Consider the following 21,268-nt stretch of genomic DNA (forward strand, 5'->3'; position numbering starts at 1 on the left):
CAACATGATTATCTGTTCTCTCCCTAAAACAGCCCAGACCAAGAGGGGAGGGCTCTGGGCAAAGGTGGAGGGCCTAGCTTTAGCGGGGAGCCACTTCTGCTCCGAGCTGGAGGGGAGGAGTCCAGTGTGGGGTGGCTGCAGGTGCTGGCCCTGAAGCAACCACAGGCAAGTGAGAAGGAATGTCACCGGTGGGGGAGGGGGGAGGACCGGTGGCTGATGGGAGGGAGGAAAAGTTGTCACATACCATTGGAAGGAGGGGATAGTCAGTGACTAGAGGGAGAGGAGATTGCCAGGGATTGTTCAGGGCCAGTAAATTTATAGGCCCTGGTTGGTCTTCTGGTCATGGGAGCTAAAGAGGAGAAAATAACCAAAAGAAGGGGGTGCTAAGAATCTAACATCATGGTGGTGAAACCAGGAAGAGTGGGGAACGATGGGGACCACTGGATTTCCCAGCTAACTGGTCATTACTGAAGTGATGGCCAGAGGGTGACTATAGTATCAGAGCAGATGATAGATGGCAGAGAAGAAAGGAAACAAAAAATAATGAGGCACTAAGCACATGCAATTCAAGAACACTGTGAAATTAAAATAATTGGTAGACACTGACTGGACAGAGTGAGTCAAGGGAAGTGTATTTTTCTTTGTAATGGCCATAAAGTTATATATTACATATATGCTTCATATGTACTTATCATATATTCATATCATATATATCATCATGTATTCATATCATATAGATAGATAGATATAAATGTTTTTAAAGGTGAAGGTAGCAACTATAGATACTGACAGAAAAGGGAGGAGAAGCCTTAGGGTCTTTTAAAGTTGGCGTACTGAAAAAGCCTCACTTTACATAGAAGAAAATTTCACTTATTTTCATAAGAATGCCTTGATACCACAATCCCCATTTATAGATACAGAAACTGAGGTACAGAGGGGTCATTTGTCTAGGAATCACACAGTTTGCAAGGGGTAGAGCAATTTGGCTCCAGGGCTCACTTCTTTAACCCCCTGTCATGTCCTGGGGCTGTAGGTGTTTGCATGTGCCTGGACTGTAGGGTGAGGGGTTGACATGGAACATCAGAGATCAAACTGATGAGGGAGGCAGTGGCGAAATCAGGCAGTGTGGCAGAAACACCTTGAGGAGAGGCTCATTGTTACTTTTTTTTTTTTTGGTATCATTAATCTACAATTACATGAGGAACATTATGTTTACTAGACTCCCCCATCACCAAGTCCCCCCCACAAATCCCATTACAGTCACTGTCCATCAGTGTAGTAAGATGCTGTAGAATTACTACTTGTCTTCTCTGTGTTGCACAGCCCTCCCCGTGTCCCCCCATATTATACATACTAATCGTAAGGCCCCCTTTCTTTCCCCACCCACCTTATCCCTCCCTTCCCACCCATCCTCCGCAGTCCCTTTCCCTTTGGTAACTGTTAGTCCATTCTTGGGTTCTGTGATTCTGCTGCTGTTTTGCTCCTTAAATTTTTCTTTGTTGTTATACTCCACAGATGAGTGAAATCATTTGGTACTTGTCTTTCTCCGCCTGGCTTATTTCACTGAGCATAATACCCTCCAGCTCCATCCATGTTGTTGCGAAGGGTAGGATCTGTTTTTTTCTTATGGCTGCATAATATTCCATAGTGTATATGTACCTCATCTTCTTTATCCATTCATCTACTGATGGACATTTAGGTTGCTTCCATATCTTGGCTATTGTAAACAGTGCAGTGATAAACATAGGGGTGCATCTGTCTTTTTCAAACTGGAGTGCTGCATTCTTAGGGTAAATTCCTAGAAGTGGAATTCCTGGGTCAAATGGTATTTCTATTTTAAGCATTCTGAGGAACCTCCATACTGCTTTCCACAATGGTTGAACTAATTTACATTCCCACCAGCAGTATAGGAGGGTTCCCCTTTCTCTCCAACCTCACCAACATTTGTTGTTATTTGTCTTTTCGATGGTGGCGATCCTTACTGGTGTGAGGTGATTTGTTTTCTTATGGCTGAATAATATTCCATTGTGTATATGTACCACATCTTCTTTATCCTTTCATCTACTGATGGAGACTTAGGTTGCTTCCATTTCTTGGCTATTGTAAGTAGTGCTGTGATAAACATAAGGGTGCATATGTCTTTTTCAAACTGGGCTGCTGCATTCTTAGGGTAAATTCCTAGGAGTGGAATTCCTGGGTCAAATGGTATTTCTATTTTGAGTTTTTTGAGGAGCCTCCATACTGCTTTCCACAATGGTTGAACTAATTTACACTCCCACCAGCAGTGTAGGAGGGTTCCCCTTTCTCTACATCCTCGCCAACATTTGTTGTTGTTTGTCTTTTGGATGGCGGCCATCCTTACTGGTGTGAGGTGATATCTCATGTGGTTTTAATTTGCATTTCTCTGATGACTAGTGATGTGGAGCATCTTTTCGTGTGTCTGTTGGCCATCTGAATTTCTTCTTTGGAGAACTGTCTGTTCAGCTCCTCTGACCATTTTTTTATTGGATTATTTGCTTTTTGTTTGTTGAGGTACATGAGCTCTTTATATATTTTGGATGTCACCCCTTTATCAAATCTGTCATTTATGAATATATTCTCCCATACCGTAGGATGCGTTTTTGTTCTATTGGTGGTGTCCTTTGCTGTACAGAAGCTTTTCAGTTCGAGGTAGTCCCACTTGTTCATTTTTGCTTTTGTTTCCCTTGCCCAGGGAGATGTGTTCATGAAGAAGTTGCTTCACTATTACTTTTAAGTAAATGTTTTTTATCACTTGGGTGCTTATATAAATTGCTAATAATTGTATCTTTGAATGTGGTGGCAATAAAAGAACATTATATTCAAATCCAGATTTAAACAGGCCACGTTCCCAGTGGTGATTCACTTCCTCAGCAGATTCCCATAGGATCCCTTAAGTTATCAAGAGGAACCAACCCCTGTCATTCCTCTTATGAGCAAAAGCTCATAAGGCCTTTTATCAGTGAAGAGCAGATATAAGCTCCAGTTAGAGGGGAGAAGTTAAGGTCACCCCTGCTCTTGGCCTTTCACCCACAGAACCTCTGCATTCACAACACAGCTCGCTTCTCTAAGAACTAAGGAAACAGACAGCAAGGCCCTTGCTTCTTTTAGCCAAAATAGTGGCCAAACAGGAAACTGGTGCCTCTTACCCCACCACATGTACACACATACCAACCCAGAAGGCTGGTGGTTCCTTCTCTCCCAGGTGCCCCTGCAGCTGTCCAGGACTTTCTTGAGAGAGCTCCCCAGAAATCTTCTGGGGAGACTTGCATGACTTTAGTAATCTTTCTACCCAGGAGGCACCTTTGATTTTTGGCAATGAGATGTATTCCTGACGCCTCATGTTATAAGAGCTGCTGCATCTTTAAAGCTGTGCTCTCTGATATCCATAGCCATTGGGCTGGTAGGCCCAAAGTTCCACCTCTCCAGCCCCTGACCTGACCTTGAGGAGGTTGGATGGACTTGGTCCTCTTGGCAAACCCAGACAGATCCTTTGGGGAGGTGGCACCAACGAGGCCAGGCCTCCGGTGTGGCCAGTGCGGTGGCCTGCCCTGAGATGCCTGGGCCACTGCCTTTCCTGGCAGGGTCATAGGAGGACTTCCTCTGCCCAGTCACTACTTCCTGAATTGGGAAGGTCAAGGGGAAACTGGTGAAATCATCTTGAATAAGGTTTTTTAAGTGGAGTCAACTTTGCTTCTGCTGGTAGACACCCTTGATTTGTACAAAAGTGATTAAACAGGGTTCAACTGTAGTTGACCCTTAAACAACATGGGGATTGGAGTGCTGACCCTCCCACACATGCAGGCAAAAATCAACATATAGTTTTTGATTCCCCAAAAACCTAATTAATAGTCTACTGCTGATTTTATAAACTAGTATCTACATATATTTCATGCATTCATGACATACCTTTTTCTTAATTTTTTCAGTATTTCCAGGCTGCAGTGTGTTTTCTTCCAATTGTTAAGAATCTCCAAAAATTTTTCCAATCTATTTATTGAAAAGCATCCACACATAAGTGGATCCGCACAGTTCAAAGCCATCTTGTTTAAGGAACGATTGTATAGTGACAGACTCTCTTAGCCTTTGGACATCAGTTTGAACCCACTTCCTGTTTTTAAAAATTAATAGAATTAATTGTCCACCTACCATATGTCACCCATTGTGCCAGCAGCTTTATTAAGGCACTACCTTGTTTACCCTTCAGATGAGGAAGTGGTTTTTTATTCCCATTTTACACACCAGAAAACTGAGGATAGAAAAGAGTTAACTGGCCCAAGTTCACCTAGCTAGTGAGTAATTGGTCTGTGATTGACAGCCAGGTGAGTGTGATGTAATCTCTTATAATAAGGTGCTTCTTTCGCACAGGCCAGCAGACTATATATGAAGGAGAATACCAGACATGCCATTGTGATTGATGGGGTCCAAAACTCTTTATGTGTTGGGAAGACTGGCAGGCCAGTGAGTGGAGAAAAATCGCCTGTCAGAGCCCTCATTTGTAAAATTTGATTGCTTAGGCTTTACGTCTTCATGTAGTCTGGGATCAGCTGTTCTAAACGTCTGAATTATTTTCATAATGACACTCTTTCCACCTGAGCACTGAAGGGAAACCTCATTAAGCCTTTCCAACCCCACTGGGTTTGTATTAATCTCTCTAGGTCCCAGTCCTTCCTAGTGGATTCTTTTCATCCAGTTATTTCTTGCTCAGTCTGTCTTTCCCACAAGACTGTACTCTCCCAGGAAGGAGGCTTGGGTGGTATTCATCTCACCACACCTAACCCCGTTTCTAATCTGTGCTTGTCATTATGCATCCTCTGTTATAAGGCAAAGCTTTCCTGACTGTGGCCTGGCTTCCTTCAGAAGTCTCCTTTGACTTAGGCTGTGCCGGGAAGATTCTCTCTCTGGAGTTTTCCATAGCATGGAGAGGCCAGCTGTTACACCTTAGCGTGTTTCCTTTCATAAAGATACCTTTTTTTCTGCAATGGTACTGAAAGCTCTTCAAAGACTAGGGCTCTATCTTCTGCTCTTAACTTTGAAAAATCCTCTTTCACCCCGGGGCACCATCCCCATTGATCTGAGCAAGAATAATCCTATCCTTGGAGTCTTGCTTAATCCATCTGTCTCTGGGAGGGCTGGGCCTTCTGGACTTTAAGATCTCCATTCATTTATTTAACAGCCTTTTTTGAGTGTTTGTTTCATGCAAATACTGGAGGTAAAAAGATCAGTAAGAAGGTCCTCCCCCCCCCAGAAACTCAGAGTTTGGCGAGAGCAAAACATACACAATTAGATAGTGAATATGCAAGTAGACCTCAGTAAGGGGAGTAGAGTGCTGGGATAGGCGGAGGGCGTGTCAGGCAGAGAAAGCAGCTTACACAAAGGTGAGAGTACACAACCTTAGGGAACTATACACTCTCAAAAATGAGAGGAGTGAGGCCAGTTAGAGGGGTTGGCAGGGGCCAGATAACACAGTGTCTTTTGTAGCATGCTAAGGAATTTGACTTTATCCTGAAAGTCAAGAGAATCTACTGAAAGATTTCAGGTAAAGTAACATCACCAAATTTATGGTTCGGATAAATCATTCTGGCTGTAGTGTAGAGAATCAACTGGAGAAAGGCAAGGCATGGGAGCAAGACTACAGGCTGAAAGACCAGTCGGGAGTTCACTGTAATAATCAGGGTAAATGATGGCAGCATGAACCATGCTAGTGACGGTGGGGATGGAGAAAGTGAATGACTAAGAGATATATTAAGAAAGGAGAGTAACAACACTTGGTAACTAAGTGGCTTTGGAAGGTGAGGGAGAGGGAAGAACCAGGGGTGGCAATCAGGTATCTTTTGTTATCAGTTGATGCCGTTTGTATTTGGAGCATAAGAGTAAGAACAGGTCTTTTATGAGGTGCAGTAAGAATGGAGAGCTGTAACACTTGGGACAGGGTGAGCTTGAGGTGTCTGTTGGACATGCAAGTGGAGATGTCCAGAGGTGGTTGGTAAGTCCAGGAGGAAGTCAGTGCTATAGATACTGAAAAGGTGAATGCACAGAGAAGGTGGATGAAGTCATGAGAACAGATAAGATCACCCAGAGGCAGTGTAGAATGAGAATATGGTACCGGATTCCAAACCAGTTAAGGAGTGGGCTAGAGTCCATGATGGAGACAGAGAACAAGAAGCCAGAGAGGTTGGAAGCAAACTGCCAAAGGGACCTTATGGACCTAAAGGGATTTCGAAAGGCTATTTTATGACTTTCAGCCATGGGATGGGGGCAGAAAGCAGCTTTCAGTGAATTGAGAAAGGATGCAGATGATTAAATAGTTATGTCTATTGGTTGAAATTAATCAAGTTGTATACATATTGTTGATGCATTTTACTGTATGTAAATCATACCTCAATAAAGCACTAAGCATAATAATTTTGTAAGAAATATTTGAACATGATCATATGCTGGGAAAAGAGAAAGTTAAGGGGAAGAAATCAAGGGAGAGAAGGAATGGTTAAGAGGAAAATGTTCTGAGGAGGCAGAAAAGATAAGCCTCAGGCAAGTGGAAGGTTTGGCTTTAAACAGGAGGAGGGCCCCCTCTGCCACCCACAGAGGAGAGAAAGGAGGAAGGGATGTTTATGGAAGCAGATGAGGTGGGTAGGGGGTAAGGTAGGAAGTTTTTTCTTTAATGCTTTCTTTTCCACCATGCAAATGGACTCCAGATATGGTGGCTTAAAACATATGTCTATAAATGATTTGTACTCCTCCCTCGAAAAGGTAGACCTTAATTCTCCTCCCTTTGAGTCTGTACTGGACTCACTTATAATGAGTAGAATATGGAAGAAGCAGTGATATGTTACTTCAGAGATTAGGCTGTAAGAAAGACTGCAACTAAACTGAAGGAACAAAACAGCAGCAGACTCACAGACTCCAAGAAGGGACTAGTGGTCACCAAAGGGGAGGGGTGGTGGGGTGGGGAGGGAGGGAGAAGGGGATTGAGGGGCATTATGAGTAGTATACATGGTATGTGGGGGTTCACAGGGAAGACAGTGTAGCACAGATAAAAGAGGTAGTGACTGTGGCATCTTACTACACTGATGGACAGTGACTGCAATGGGGTAAGGGGGGGGACTTGATAATATGGGTGAATGTAGTAACCACAATGCTTTTCATGTGAAACCTTCATAAGAGTGTACACCAATGATACCTTAATAAAAAAAAGATTGCAATGTATTTATTTATTTATTGGTATCATTAATCTACAATTACATGAGCAACATTATGTTTACTAGACTCCCCCCATCATCAAATTGCCACCACATACTCCATTACAGTCACCGTCCATCAGCGTAGTAAGATGCTATAGAATCACTAACTTGGGAAAGACTGCAATTTTGTCTTGATAGGATAACCAATGAGGCCTTGGGACTGAGCTGCTTTCTGGGATGCTGAAATTTCAGGGGAAAAAAATAGGAAAGTTCTGGGAAAATCAGGGTAAGTTGGTCATCTTAGTCTTTGGCCGGTTCTTAGATCATTCACTCTAATGGAAGCTAGCTGCCATACTGTAATCTGTCCCTAAGAGAGGCCCATGTGGCAAGAAACTGAGGGAGACCTATAGTCAACAGCCAATCAGGATCTGAGGCTCCAATCCAACAGCCCAGGAATAATGGAGACCTACAAACAATCACATGAATAGAGCTTGGAAGCAAATCCTCCCTCAGTTAAGCCTTCAGATGAGACTGCAGCCCCTCTGGACAGCTTGACTATAACTTCATGAGAGACTTTGAGCCTGAACCACCCAGCTGTGCTGGCCCCAAATTTCTGATCCACAGAAACTGTGAAATAATGTGTGGTGATTTAAGTTGCTAAGTTTTGGGGTAACTTGTTATACAGAAATAGATCACTCATTCGTCAAATAAATGAAAATGAAAGGGAAGTGGTGAGATGGGTTTCCAGGGCCTAGCATGGTTGGATAGCTCTCTCCAGGAGCCCATAGACAACTCAGACAATGTGCCCATCCACTTTGTAGGCCACTGATATTGTGTGATGTCCAACAGTATCTTTTTTTCCCCAACACTATATTTTCATAAAGGAATTTTGCCAAAAGATTATTTAGCTTTCTTACTGAGCATATTTAACATTATGATTGATTTTAAAAGCTTCTTGGCAAGAATGTGATCTATCAATGTTTTGGCTATAAAAAGTTCAACTTTAAGGGATGCCTTTATAGCTTTGATCACTACTCTTATCTTTAGGGAGAAATTTTATCAATGTTTTATTAGGAAGCATTATTTTGTGGGTTTTTCTTCCTCTAGAAAAATTTGTTTTGATTATCAGATTGGCCACTGAACTTTTTTTTTTAAGTGGCCCTAAAGCTTCATTGGCTTTATGCCACTATTTGACCAAGTTTCATAACATAATGTACTGGGAACCAGGGGCAAATAGATTACCAGTTTAATAAGACATACTTCTTAGAGGCTTATTATGTTTATTAGCAGTTTTCCGTTTTTTTTTTTTTTTTGAAAAGCAATATACTTTATCTGTAGTGGGCTTTATCTGAAGTGGGCCATGTCCAGAGACCTAAAGTAATTCCAGGCATCCTGAACCAAAATAAAAGGACACAACTTGTAGAAACAGTTTGTTTTCCATCCACCTTGTTTCCTTTTTGTTTAAGAGTCATGGAAGAACAGCTTAAGACCACTCAGTGGTGGTTCCTACCCATTTGGTGGCCTGAGCAGTGGGAGCAGTGGACTGGTCTTTGGTGGCAGGCTGAGTGCTCCAGTCTTCAGTGGGGTCTGCTGAATAGGCACAGCGGGCACCTGCATGCCGTCAGACCACTCTGTGACCTCAGGCTGGGCAGCAGTGAACTTAGGGGCAGGAGAAGTCCATTCACCCTGAAATTCCTCCTTGGTCACAGCCTTTTCAGTGTTGGCCTGCTCTTCCTTTTAAATTTCTTTAGGATCTCTGTAGAAGTAAGGATCAGGCATGACCCCCCACAGGTGTTCACAGGAGATGGTGCCACACATACGCAGAACTTCCCGGGCTGGCAGTCCCCACATCAGACCCACCAAGTAAGCTCCCTTGTTGCTGCTCGAGATGGTAATATCCACCGAGCACAGAAGAGAGTCCGGGTTACACTGGGCAGCAGTGGGCAGGTTGATATGTCCCTGTGAGAGGCTGGTGGTCAGCCCTGGGATTGGGCTGCCCACATCTGGTTGGTGAAGGTGCCAGGACTGAAGTGGCCGGCAATGGAAGTGGCTCGTGGCAGAGCAAACCAGAACAGCTCAGTGGCCAGTGTTCCTGGACAATATGATGCTGCTGTCAGCCAGGGTTTCAACAGCAACAATGGCACAAGCTCCCCGCAGAAGCTTCTCCCAGGTTCTCTTCAGATTTATGATATAGACACCATCGCTTTTCCTTTTGTAGATGTGCTGTTCCATTTGGAACTCAAGGTTGGAGCCACCTAAATGGGTTCCTGCTGCGAGGAATTTGAGGACATCCTCATCCTTCATTTGCAAGACATCATGGGTTCCAGACATTGTGAAAGTTTCCCGTTGTTATAATGGGACCAACCGCCACATGGAGCCCTTGACCGGCTCAGAAAGGGAGCACTTTTCCTTTTTAGCTGCTCTTCATAGTTCATCACACTTAGGATCACTCATCCCAAGCACAGTCATATTCACCCTGTATATTTATTTACACAGGATTTCTGGTCAATGTTTCACTTACATTTTTTCTGAGTTTAAAAGTATTCAGCATCCTGATTTAATTAACTTTCAACCAACTAGTTTGAATTACTGGTCCATTTTTGTGAATTGAAAATAAAATGTAACACAATGAAATTTCAAATTTAATACATAATAGAGCAGGAATTACTGGTCCATTTTTGTGAATTGAAAATAAAATGTAACACAATGAAATTTCAAATTTAATACATAATAGAGCATACTATGAAACAATGCATTAGTTTAGATTAATAGCATCCTGTGAAGTGAACAGCAGCTGAAACAAAACTATAGTGCCAACACAACTTAAACCTTCAGAGTGAAATGACTAATGAGAGTGTAAGATGATTTCTGGGAAAGTCATAATTAATCTGACATTTAAAACTTGTGAGGTAGATGTGTAAAAAGCTTCTCATCCTACTAGAATAGCTTGTAGACAACTTGATAGGTCACTAGTCCAGGGACCACATGTTGGAAGAATGCTGGCAGATGGGGAAAAATCGCAGTCCTGTGACTGGAGGACTTATAGAAGTAGAAGAGAGTAAATTGGTGGATGGAGAGCAAAAACTGAAAGGAAATGTACAGTGTGATATCATTTATGTAAAAAAGTGACTGTAAATTTTATGTATATAGGAAAAAAATACTAGAAGGAAAAACTGCAGTGGTGATCAGTGGAGAGAGGGAAAAGAGAAGGAGAGCAAAGACCTCCACTTTTTACTCCATATATGCCTGTATTTTTTTTATTTCAAATTGTGGTCAAAATTTACCATCTTAACTACTTTTAAATGTAGAGTACAGCAACATTAAGTGTATTCATGTTGTTGTGCAACCATCACCACCATACAATTCCAGAACTTTTATCAGTAAATCTTGAAAAATTGAAACTGTACCTATTTAACCTATTTCCTTCTCTCCCTAACCTGTGGCAACCACCATTCTACTTTTGGTCTCTATGTATTTGACTACTTTAGATACCTCATATAAGGGGAATCATACAGTATTTGTCCTTTTGTATCTAATTTTGCTTAGCATGTTTTCAAGGTTCATCCATGTCATAGCATGTGGGAGAACTTCATTCCTTTTTAGGGCTGAATAATATTCCATTGCATGTATAGACCACATGTTGTTTATCCATTCATCTATCGGTAGACACTTGGTTTGTTTCCACCTTTTGGCTGTTGTCAATAATGCTGCTATGAATATAGGTGTACAAATATCTCTTCAAGACCCTTTCAATTCTTTTGGTTATGTAGCCAGAAATGGAATGGCAGGACTGCTTGTCTTACTTTAATATTTTATCAACAGAATGTATTCATGTATTATTTGGATAATATAAAACATACAGAGAAATAAAAAAGAAGTAGCCATCATAAAGTGGGTTATGGAAGCAGAAGATTTCAGATGCAGAGTAGTATATGAATGTGGCTGTGAGTGCAAATCATGTGTAAACAACAAATGACATGTCAGGTTTGCTCGGGCTTCCTCAGTGCCAAGAGAGCACCTGCATACCTAACTAGCCCAGCTCCTTAAGGTATGGGCAAGGGTGGAATATCAAACTGGACTGTTCAAATACATTTTCCGGTTCCTGCCTCTATACCTTTATTGCTGCAATTCCTTCCACTGGATATATTCTTTTTGTCTGCCCACTTTACTCATATATCAAAACAATTTTACCCATATCTCAACTGTTCTACCCCTTTTGAGCTTCCTTTTTTAGCTCCCCAGATAAACTGACTTAACATTGACTTTGTGCCTTAGGGCTCTTCACAATACAAAGGTGAACCTACTATTTGCTACAAGTCTGGCACTGGTGAGACCGGAGGATAGAGAGGTGGACGAGACAAGATCCCTGCTCTCAAGGAGTTAATGTGTATTTTCCTTCACAGGCTTTCCTAATTTGGAGAAATCAGGAATTCATTTTTCAACTCAATAAATATGGTGTGCCTAGGGGCAGCAGCTGGAGACACCACACACACACCCACACACACTTTAAATTCGACAAATATGCATTGGGTGCCTAATATGGGCCAAGTTGTGCATTTGCCACTTGGAATTTAACAATTAACAAGACATCAATGGTTCTTTTTTATTTTTATTTTTCATAACAGCTCTTTTGTGATTCATATACCATATACCATACAGTTCACCAACTTTTGGTGCACAATTCAATGGTTTTTAGTATATTCACAGAGTTGTACAGTTATCACCACCATAAAGTTTGGAACGTTTTCAATACCCCCAAAGAAGCCCCATGCCCATTAGCAGTCACTCCCCATTTCTCCCAACCCTCCAAGCCCTAGACAACTACTGTTTTCTGTCTCAATGGATTTGCCTATTCTGGACATTTTATATAAGTGGAATCATGTAATACGGGGTCTTTTGTGACTGGCTTCTTATGCTAAGCCTAATGTTTTCAAGGTTTACCTGTGTTCTAGCATTTCTTTTTATTGCCAATATGCCGTTGTACAATATACCACATTTTGTTTATCCATTCGTCAGTTGGTGAACATTGGGTTATTTAATTACACTTGCTAGTTATTATGAATAATAATGCCATGAACACTCAGGTACAAGTTTTTGTGTGCATATTTGTTTTCGGTTCTCTTGGATATAAACCTAGGAGTGAAACCGTTGGTTAACATGGTTAACAGGGTAACTCTACATTTAACCTTTTGCCGCTCTCACTTCCTAAGTGGCTGCACCATTTCACATTCCCACCAGCAGCGTAGGAAGGTCCCATCCTCCACCAAATTTTTTAGCTGCCCTTTAAAATTATAGTTATCCTCAACTCTACTTTGCTTTTTATTTAGAAATAATTTTCGATTTGAAGAGCTACAAAGATAGTACAAAGGGTTCCAGTATATCCTTCACTCAGCTTCCCCTAATGTGAATAAACCAGTCTTTTGAAAAAGAGGGAAGTCAAAGCAGGAGACCAGCTCTGTCCTTCGCATCCTGGGTGAGTACTGGGAGCTTCCGCCAGTCAAAGCAAAGGCTACTTACACGCAGAGCAAAAGGCAGCGAGAAAAGGGTCCCATCAAGGTGCACGAGGTAACGCCCCGGGGGCTGGAGCTCGAGGAGGGGCCGATGCCGTGAGCGAGGTCGGGCTCGGGGAGGAAGGGGCCCTGACAACCTGCACGCCTGGTGCCCTCACCGCCCCGCTGCACCGCCCGGTTGTTTTCTAGTCGCACTGGGTTGCTTTCTCTCCGACCAGGAGTTCCCTACCTCCCGGGACAGGCTCAGGCCGCGCTTTGTACGTCTCTCACGTCCTCCACGCTGACGGGAACTGCACGCCTGACACCACCTCCGCCCTCAGCTTCCCGGACAGTGCCGGGCGGCCACCGTCAGCGCCACACCCAGACCCGCGCCGGCGCCGCCCCGCGCCCACCACTCAGGGGCCGCTGCTGTCGCAACGCCGGGGACGCGGCTCCCTATTGGCCAGACATGCAGAGAGCCCGCCTTCCGGAGCCAGCAGGGCGGGGCCCGCGTTTAACTCCGAGGCAACGCTTCCGCGAGGAGCGGTAAGACTGAGCGCGGCCAGTGGCTTCTGGGGCTTCTCAGCAAGCGAGGTCCGGAGTCAGGGAGCCCTGCGGCAACGAGGCCAGGCCCGGAGGCTGGTAGGAGCGCGCGAGTCCGTTGGTCGGCTCTCCGCAGAGAGGCGCGGCCGCGCCGGTTCCCGGCCCGGAAGCGGAAGTGCGGGCACCGGGGGTCCTACCCAGTGTAAGCGCCGCGGGAGAGCCAGCCGTTTACCGGCAGCGAAGCATCCTCCCTGCTCCCCGCGTGGCCTTCGCCGGCCCCGCCATGCTGTCCCTAGACTTTTTGGACGATGTGCGGCGGATGAACAAGCGGCAGGTGAGGTTGGCAGCCCCGTTTCCCCGGGCTGCCCTGGTCCCTCCGGCGCTGCCGCTGCGCGGCCCCGCGGATCTCTGGTCCGCTGTGTGAGGGCCCGAGTGGGTCTGACGCCTGGATCGGTCCAGCTCTTAGCGGGGATTGTGGCCAGAGGTCGCTCTGCCCGTCTCCTATTTTTAGCCCCCAGCGGATTCGGTGCCGCTGCGGGCGGAGCTGGAAGCCGAGGCTTCACGTTCCCTTCCTCCCGGTGAGCCGGGAGCAAGTGGAAACCGCAGGGCGCTTTGTAACTGGGAGTTGCGGGCGCTTATTGTCTGAGACTTGGTAAGGCGGCAAACTCATGGTTTCTCCAGTCGCGGCGACTCCCGATGGATTGCGACGACCAGGTTTAGCAGTTCACTGCTGCTCTGGCTTCGAGGATGCGCAGGAAGGCGGTCGTAGCCCCACGAGAGCGGTTTTGCTGCTTTACGCCCGTCGCAACCCTTCGGGTACGCCTGGGCCCTAGCAGGCTGCAACTGACTTTTCCTTGGACCACCTCTGACTTTAGAGATGGGGCAGTTGCTGTACTTGCCCTTGAGTCCACTTAGCAGTAAGGTGGCAGCTCTCAGAATCTTCGGGTATACCGTCCAGTATTGGCACAAGGATCTTGAAATTTAGATCTCATTTTGTCCTTAAACACTACTCCAGCTTGGACTTCTAGATCGTGTGCCAAATGGCAGTGGAAATTCTTGTGTAATAATTAGTCTTTAGAAAAGGTTGTTCCTTTTTGTTTTCTGCACCAAATGTGTTTGCAGAGCCTAGTTTGGTGGGATCTTTTTACAGTATTTGCTGTTAAGAATTATCCTGATGTCACTATTAAAGGTTTTTCTCTTGGACTTTTATTTTACACTATTTAATGAAGTAGGTATGTAACCTCCCATTACATCCCTCCACACTCGGGTTATAGCTCAGTGTAACCTCTGAGACATGTTCCGAATTCTTCTGGTCATATCGATTGTTCTTTTCAAAATGCACAAAATGTTTATGTCTTTGTTATAACAGATTCTCACTTGTACAGTGTTGTTTTTTTAACTCATTTCTGAATTTCTAGGTGCCACAGACATTGTCTGGAGAAATACTTATTTGGGGCCTACTATTTATTATATTATACCCTATGCTAGGTATGATGAGGGAAATGCAAAGATAAATAAGAGATTGCCTTCAAGGAGCATAAATGGATAGAAAATGACTAAAGCAAAACAGTGTCTATTTGGAGCTCTTCTTAATTGTGTCGTGCTTTATATACCTGGGAGGTAGGAATACCTGAAGAAATTACGTACCTGAAGAAATTGAACAGCCTCCCAGAAGTTGTTAAGAAGGGCTTGGTGGGAATGGATAGCATGAGGATAGAATGAGAGAAAGTTATGAAATGAGATTTTACTTGTACACAATAGCTGGGAAAAAGAATTGACAGTTACCGGAGATAATGAGAGCTAATGGAATGAAGAGAGGGAAGCTAGAAGTTAAGTTTTACTCTTCTAAAATTGCTGTCATTTGCATAACTTTTCCATTTATGCCGAAAATACTAGCACCTGGCAACCACTGATGTGCTTTTTGTCAGTATGTATGGGTTGCATTTTAAATGGAATCATAGGGTATGTATTATTTTGAGCTTTGAATTTTAATTGATTTTAGTGCCATATTCAAGACTTTTGTTTATTATATGTAGTGTACTTTTTTTATGTCTGCTTCACGGTTTTTAAGAATAAAGCGTTTCATTAACTTCACTGTATCCTATCAACTCTTGCTAGATTCATCTCTCTCCTGCCCTCAAACTTTCCGTAGCTCCACATTGCCTTGTAGGTTAAAGCTCAAACCCCTCAGAATGGCATTTGCAGTAAGTCCCAATTGTTTATAGTCTGCAATTTCTCAGTGTTTCAGTCTTGTCTCCGTTTACCTTTCCTACTTATTTTATGCTGTCTTTATGAACATTTCTTCTGTTCAAACCTCATGTACTTAAATGTCTTCAGAACTCCCCTTGTATTCTTTCTGAGACTTTGGGGAATGCCCTAGAATATTAGGTGATCTCTAAAGTCCTTTTAGCTATTATATACTGTTTTTATTTGTCTTCACCCTGTGGGAAGTGACTCCTTTCATCAGATCATCATTTTCCTGCAGCTTTTCTTAGTCCATAAAGCCCTGATTTGTGGTTTGCCTATTTCTTTGGTGTAAATATTCCCAACATGGCTGATTTCAAGATACTAATATGACATCACTGATTGTGATATTAGAAGATGTGGTAACATACAACTATAATTTCTACTTTATAGATAAAATAGAAAAAAGTAGCCTTAAGTAGTGTATAGTGAAATAATTAGGCACTGATGAATTTAGAATATTTATTACCTTTGTTTTTAATGTAATTTAGTTGAACTAATTTTTAATAACACTGTGTTTAACAACCAGCTTGCAAAATTCCTGAACATTTAGTAAATTGGCTCCACACAGCTGATTGTAGGTTAGGGTTTTGATGCTCGCTGGGTTGGCCTTTGTATGTAGAAAAGCCTATTGAGAGTTTTCATTCATTAAAAAAAATAATATCCAGTCTACAGAAGCTAAAAATTTAAAACTTAAGCTCTTAACCTTTTAGAATCAGTTTACAAACCTTTATCCTATTTTATGTCAGGCAAATTTTAACTTTGGGTCTTTGAATATTAATTTACAACTTAAACATCTTAAAAACATTAAATTTATTTTATTAATTTTAAAGTTTCCTTTTTAAGAATGTTAATTATTTAACAGACATCACTGATTGCTTAGGTGATTTTTGTAATCCATGACTTAAGGTCTTTCAAATGTTTCAATACTGTATATAAAGAGTATACTTTCTGATTAAAATAATAAATCTGCAATAATTGATTATACACATTAAATTGGAATTACAAACCTGACATATGACTTCAATAGGTCAAATTCTCTTAAATTTTACAAATACTTAAAGTACCAAATATGCACAGAGTCCTTAACATAAAATATTAATATTACACATAATTTCCTTTAAGCATTCCTGGGTTTTTTTTGTTGTTGTTTTTGGTATGGCTCCTTTTTGGGGGAATATACTTGACATACAATATTATGTTGGTTTCAGATGTACAACATAGTGACTTGACAATTATATACACCACCAAATGTTTGCCACAGTGACTATAGTTACCTCTGCATTTCTGTTCTTAATTGGAAGTTTTCCTAGGGTCAGAAGATGTTTACTAAGAAAATAAGTGTGTAATGGGCCAAATAATTTTTATGTTACGTGCATGTGTAAAATTCCTGGGATTGTTTTCACTGAGTTCTGAGAATTCTTAATGACCAGAGAATATAGGCCAGGATGTTACTAGGTCCATGTTTGAGCTCTGATGGGACTAAACAGGCTTTCACAGAATTTGCTTATCAGGAAATTACCTTTATGACTTCCTGCCTAAATTTAATGACCTTAGGACTTGACAGAATCCTTCTTTTTATATCTTCCTGGCTCTTAGGATCAAATAACTCTTAATGACTGTTTTAATGATATCTGATTGAATTCTGGATATCTTCGGTAACTTTTTTTTTTTTTTTAATGAATTAGCCCTTTTGTAGAGCACATAGAGACCTAGGAGAATTTTCTTATACTTGTATCTAATATGAATGAGTGTGCAGCAAATAGGACAGATCCATTGCTTTTTTAGATTATTGAAAACTAATCTGGTCTTGTTTAGGATCAGGAAAATATCACTGGCAGGGTGTGGACATTCCGTAATGAATTGTCCAGTTTTGATGTAGAAATGCTAACATCAGCCTCCATTATATATACAAAGAAATCACAAGTAAAATTATGTTATAAATTGCACTTATTATCCATGGGTATATTCTTGAGCATCCAGAAATCATTCTTTATCCTATGTAACTCTGAGCAAAATCTAGAAGACAGCACTGTAGTAAGGATGTAGCCATTTACTTGGCACTGATTCCTAGGTACTTCACATTTTCTAGGGTTTTTTTTTTTCTTTCATAATATTATCTCCATGGACATAAATACAAGCATAAAACTTTTATTCAAAAATGTTATCTTTTCTGAGTTCAAGGAAGGAGGTAAGATAGTGTCCAAGCACAGAAGATGTCCACAGGGACAGAAAGCTTTATCTGAAAAGCATGGTTTACCAGCCAGGGTTTAGTCTGGAAAGTAGAACCACTATGAATTTTATGGAGTTTAATATAGGAATAAGTTCTTACACAATTCTGGGAGAAGCTGGATGAGAAGAGTCTAAAGCATCTCAGAGATGGAGGATCAGAGAAATGTCACTAACCAGGTCTTGTAAAGCATTGCTGTAGGTGGCAAGTCCATGTCTGGCCCATGGAGTGGGACCACACTGAAGGAGAGTAGATGATGTCTATTGCCTGTATATCTAGTCTCTGCTAGTCAGCCTGAGGAGCTGTACATGGGGCAGGGAAGAGAGAGAACAAACTGAATTCTGCCAGACCCTTAATGTCTGTCTCTAACTGCCTCTAATGACATTGACCTTCAGCATAGTAATAGCTGCTTCCCTTTCACTTCCAGATCTTGGGCAAATTTCTCTTTTTGGCCAGCTCTAACCGAGAGCCATACAGGGAAGGAGATTTGGGGAAACCTAGGTCTAATTTAGCCAAATTGGCAAAGTACAAAACTACTACAGCCTATCCTTTGTCCATTCAGCATCTATACACAGCCTTTAGTCGTATTTTACTTTTCAAATTAAAATAAAAGTAAAACTGCACTCTAATACTCAGCTAGCCTTTGTTTCTGTAATTGGTCATGTGGCCATAGCTGTATTCTTCTTCCCAGTAACCATCCCATTGTCCTTCTGTTCTCAGCAAGAACCCAAGTTGCTTCTTGTCTGGTGGTTTCTTGTCTGGTGGAATGACCCCAATCTTTACTCAAGAGTTAATGTCACGAGTAGCCTGCCTGAACTGGGTTGTTAGTTTTCACTAACTTTTATCACGGGACAAGGGCACAGAGAGGCTTCAGAGGACTCTCCGTATACACTTATACTCACTTCCTTCGTTATGTAGTTGCAACTCTGTTTTTCTCTAATGGTCAGGCTCAATCACCCTTGCCAATAAAGAACCCCCTGTCCTGTGTGTTTTGGCTCAGTGGTGTGAGGAGCCCAGTGTGGCCAGGTGACAGTCTCAGTTTCAGTTTAATGGAACTTTTGTGCCCAGTAGTTGAGGGATATCTCCTTTAGGAATGAAAACTTCTGCACCAGCAGAACCCAAAGTTGTGAGAATGGGAAGTAGAAATATCCCAGCAGATTAAAGGCTTTCCTCACTTCACTGTGCTTTGCTTTCTCACACTTTGCAGATACTGTGTGTTTTTTACAAATTGAAGGTTTGTGGCAACTGTGTGTCTGTCAAGTCTGTTGGTGCCCTTTTTCCAACAGCATTGCTCATTTTGTGTCTCTGTGTCACATTTTGGTAATTCTTACAATGTTTTTCATTATTATACTTGTGTTTTATGTGTGTGTGTGTGTGTGTGTGTGTGTGTGTGTGTGTGTGTGTGTGTGTGAGATCAGTGATCTTTGATGTTACTGTTGTAATTGTTTGGAGTGCCACAAACTGTACCCATATAAGACAGTATATTAGTAATTAGTATTTAGTATATAAGTAAACTTAATTGACAGATGTTGTGTGTATTCTGACTGCTCCACTGACCAACCACTCCCATCTCTCTCCCTGTCCTCAGGCCTCCCTACTCCCTGAGACACAGCAATACTGAGATTAGGCCCACAGTGGCCTCTAGGTATTTGAGTAAAAGGAAAAGTCACATTTTTCTTACTTTAAATCAAAAGCTAGAAATGATTAAGCTTAGTGAGGAAGGCATGTCAAAAACCAAGAAAGACCAAAAGCTAGGCCTCTTGTGCCAATTAGCTAAGTTGTGAAGGCAAAGGAAAAGTTTTTGAAGGAAATTGAAAGTGCTACTCCATTGAACATAGGTATGATAAGGGAGTGAAACAGCCTTATTGCTGATAGGGAGAAAGTTCTATTGGTCTGGGTAGAAGATCAGACCAGCCACAACATTCCCGTAAACCAAAGCCTAATCCAGAGCAGCGCCCTAATGCTGATCCTGTGCTGAGAGGGGAAGAGGCTCCAGAAGAAAAGTCTGAAGCTGGCAGAGGCTGGTTCATGAGGCTTAAGGAGAGAAGTCATCTCCGTGACATAAACGTGCAAGAGGGGCAGCAGGTGCTGGTGGAGAAGCCGCAGCAGGTCACCCAGAACATCTGCTGAGATCATTCATGAAGGTGGCTGCAGTAATCAAGAGAGTTTCAATGTAGATGAAACAGCCTCCTGTTGGAAGAAGGTGCCATCTAGGACTTTAATAGCTAGAGAGGAGAAGTCAGGGCCTGGCTTCAAACCTTCAAAGGACAGGCTGACTCTCTTGTTAGGGGCTAATGCAGCTGGTGACTTTAAGTTGAAGCCAATGCTCACTTACCATTCTGAAAATCCTAGGGTCTTTAAGGATTATGCCAAATCTACTCTGCCTGTGTTCCATCAATGGAACAACAAAGCCTGGATGACAGCACATCTGTTTACAGCATGGTTTTCTGATGTTTTAAGCCCACTGTTGAGAACTACTGGTCAGAAAAAGATTCCTTTCAAAATATGATGCTCACTAACAACACATCTGGTCCCCCACAAGCTCCAATGGAGCCGTCGCAGTGAGATTCATGTTGTTTTCGTGCCACTAACACAGCATTCTTCAACCCACGGATCATGGAGTAATTTGGACTTTCAAGACTTATTATTTATGTAATACACTTCCTAAGACAACAGCTGCCATAGATGGTGATTCTTCTGATGGATCTGGGCAAAGTCCATTGAAAGTCTGGAAAGGAGTGACCATTCTGGATGCCATTAAGAACATTTATGATTCATGGGAAATGTCAAAACAAACACATGAACAGGAGTCAGAAGTTGATCCCAGCCCTCATGGATGACTTTGAGAGGTTCAAGACTTCAGGGGAGGACGTCACTGCAGATGCAGTAGAAATAGCAGGAGAACTAGAATTAGGAGTGGAGCCTGAGGATGAGACCGAACGGCTGCATCTCTTGATAAACTTGAACAGGTGGGGAGCTGCTCCTTAGAGATCAGCAAGGAAAGGGGCTTCTTGAGGTGGAATCTGCTCCTGGTGAGGACGCTGTGAAGACTGATGAAATGACAACAGGGGATTTAGAATATGGCATCAAGTCAGTTGATAAAGCAGTGGCAGGGTTTGAGAAGATTGACTCCAGTTTTGAAAAAGTTCTGTGGTTAAAAATACTTTCAGACAGCATCTCATGCTACAGCGAAGTCGCTTGTGAAAGGAAGAGTCGATCAATATGTCATACTTCATTGTTGTCTTATTTTAAGAAATTGCCACAACCACCCCACCGTCAGCAACCACCCCCTTCAGTCAGCAGCCTTCAACATGGAGGCAAAACCCTCCACCAGCAAAAAGATTATGACTTGTTAAAAGCTCACGTGATGGTTAGCATTTTTTAGCAGTTAAGTTTTTTAATTAAGGCGTGTACACTTTTTTTAAAACATAATGCTGTTGAGCACTTACTAGTGTAAACATAACTTTTGAATGCACTGGAAAGCCAAAAAATTCACTTGACTGGTTATATTGTGATACTTGCTTTGTTGCGGTGATCTGGTGCCAAGCCCGCGGTGTCCCTGA

The 21,268-nt window shown here is 42.4% G+C and overlaps 1 protein-coding gene and 1 pseudogene across 2 annotated transcripts in view; one reads left to right on the forward strand and one right to left on the reverse strand.

Moving 5' to 3' along the window:
- Positions 1–8,439: 8,439 nt before the first annotated feature.
- LOC108391226 (small ribosomal subunit protein uS2 pseudogene) lies at positions 8,440–13,071 on the reverse strand (annotated as a pseudogene).
- Positions 13,072–13,230: 159 nt separating this feature from the next.
- The window catches only part of SEC11A (SEC11 homolog A, signal peptidase complex subunit), a 38,141-nt gene continuing 30,103 nt past the window's right edge, over positions 13,231–21,268 (forward strand). Inside the window, exon 1 of one of the 2 annotated variants that reach the window (XM_017650746.3) lies at positions 13,231–13,565. In XM_017650746.3, coding sequence (XP_017506235.1) covers positions 13,515–13,565 — 51 coding nt within the window. In that variant the 5' untranslated portion in view covers positions 13,231–13,514. The remainder of the gene's footprint in view (positions 13,566–21,268) is intronic. The other variant, XM_017650745.3, reaches the window with a different exon arrangement.

This window comes from Manis javanica, chromosome 18, assembly GCF_040802235.1.
Source record: "Manis javanica isolate MJ-LG chromosome 18, MJ_LKY, whole genome shotgun sequence".
Classification (NCBI taxonomy): domain Eukaryota; kingdom Metazoa; phylum Chordata; class Mammalia; order Pholidota; family Manidae; genus Manis; species Manis javanica.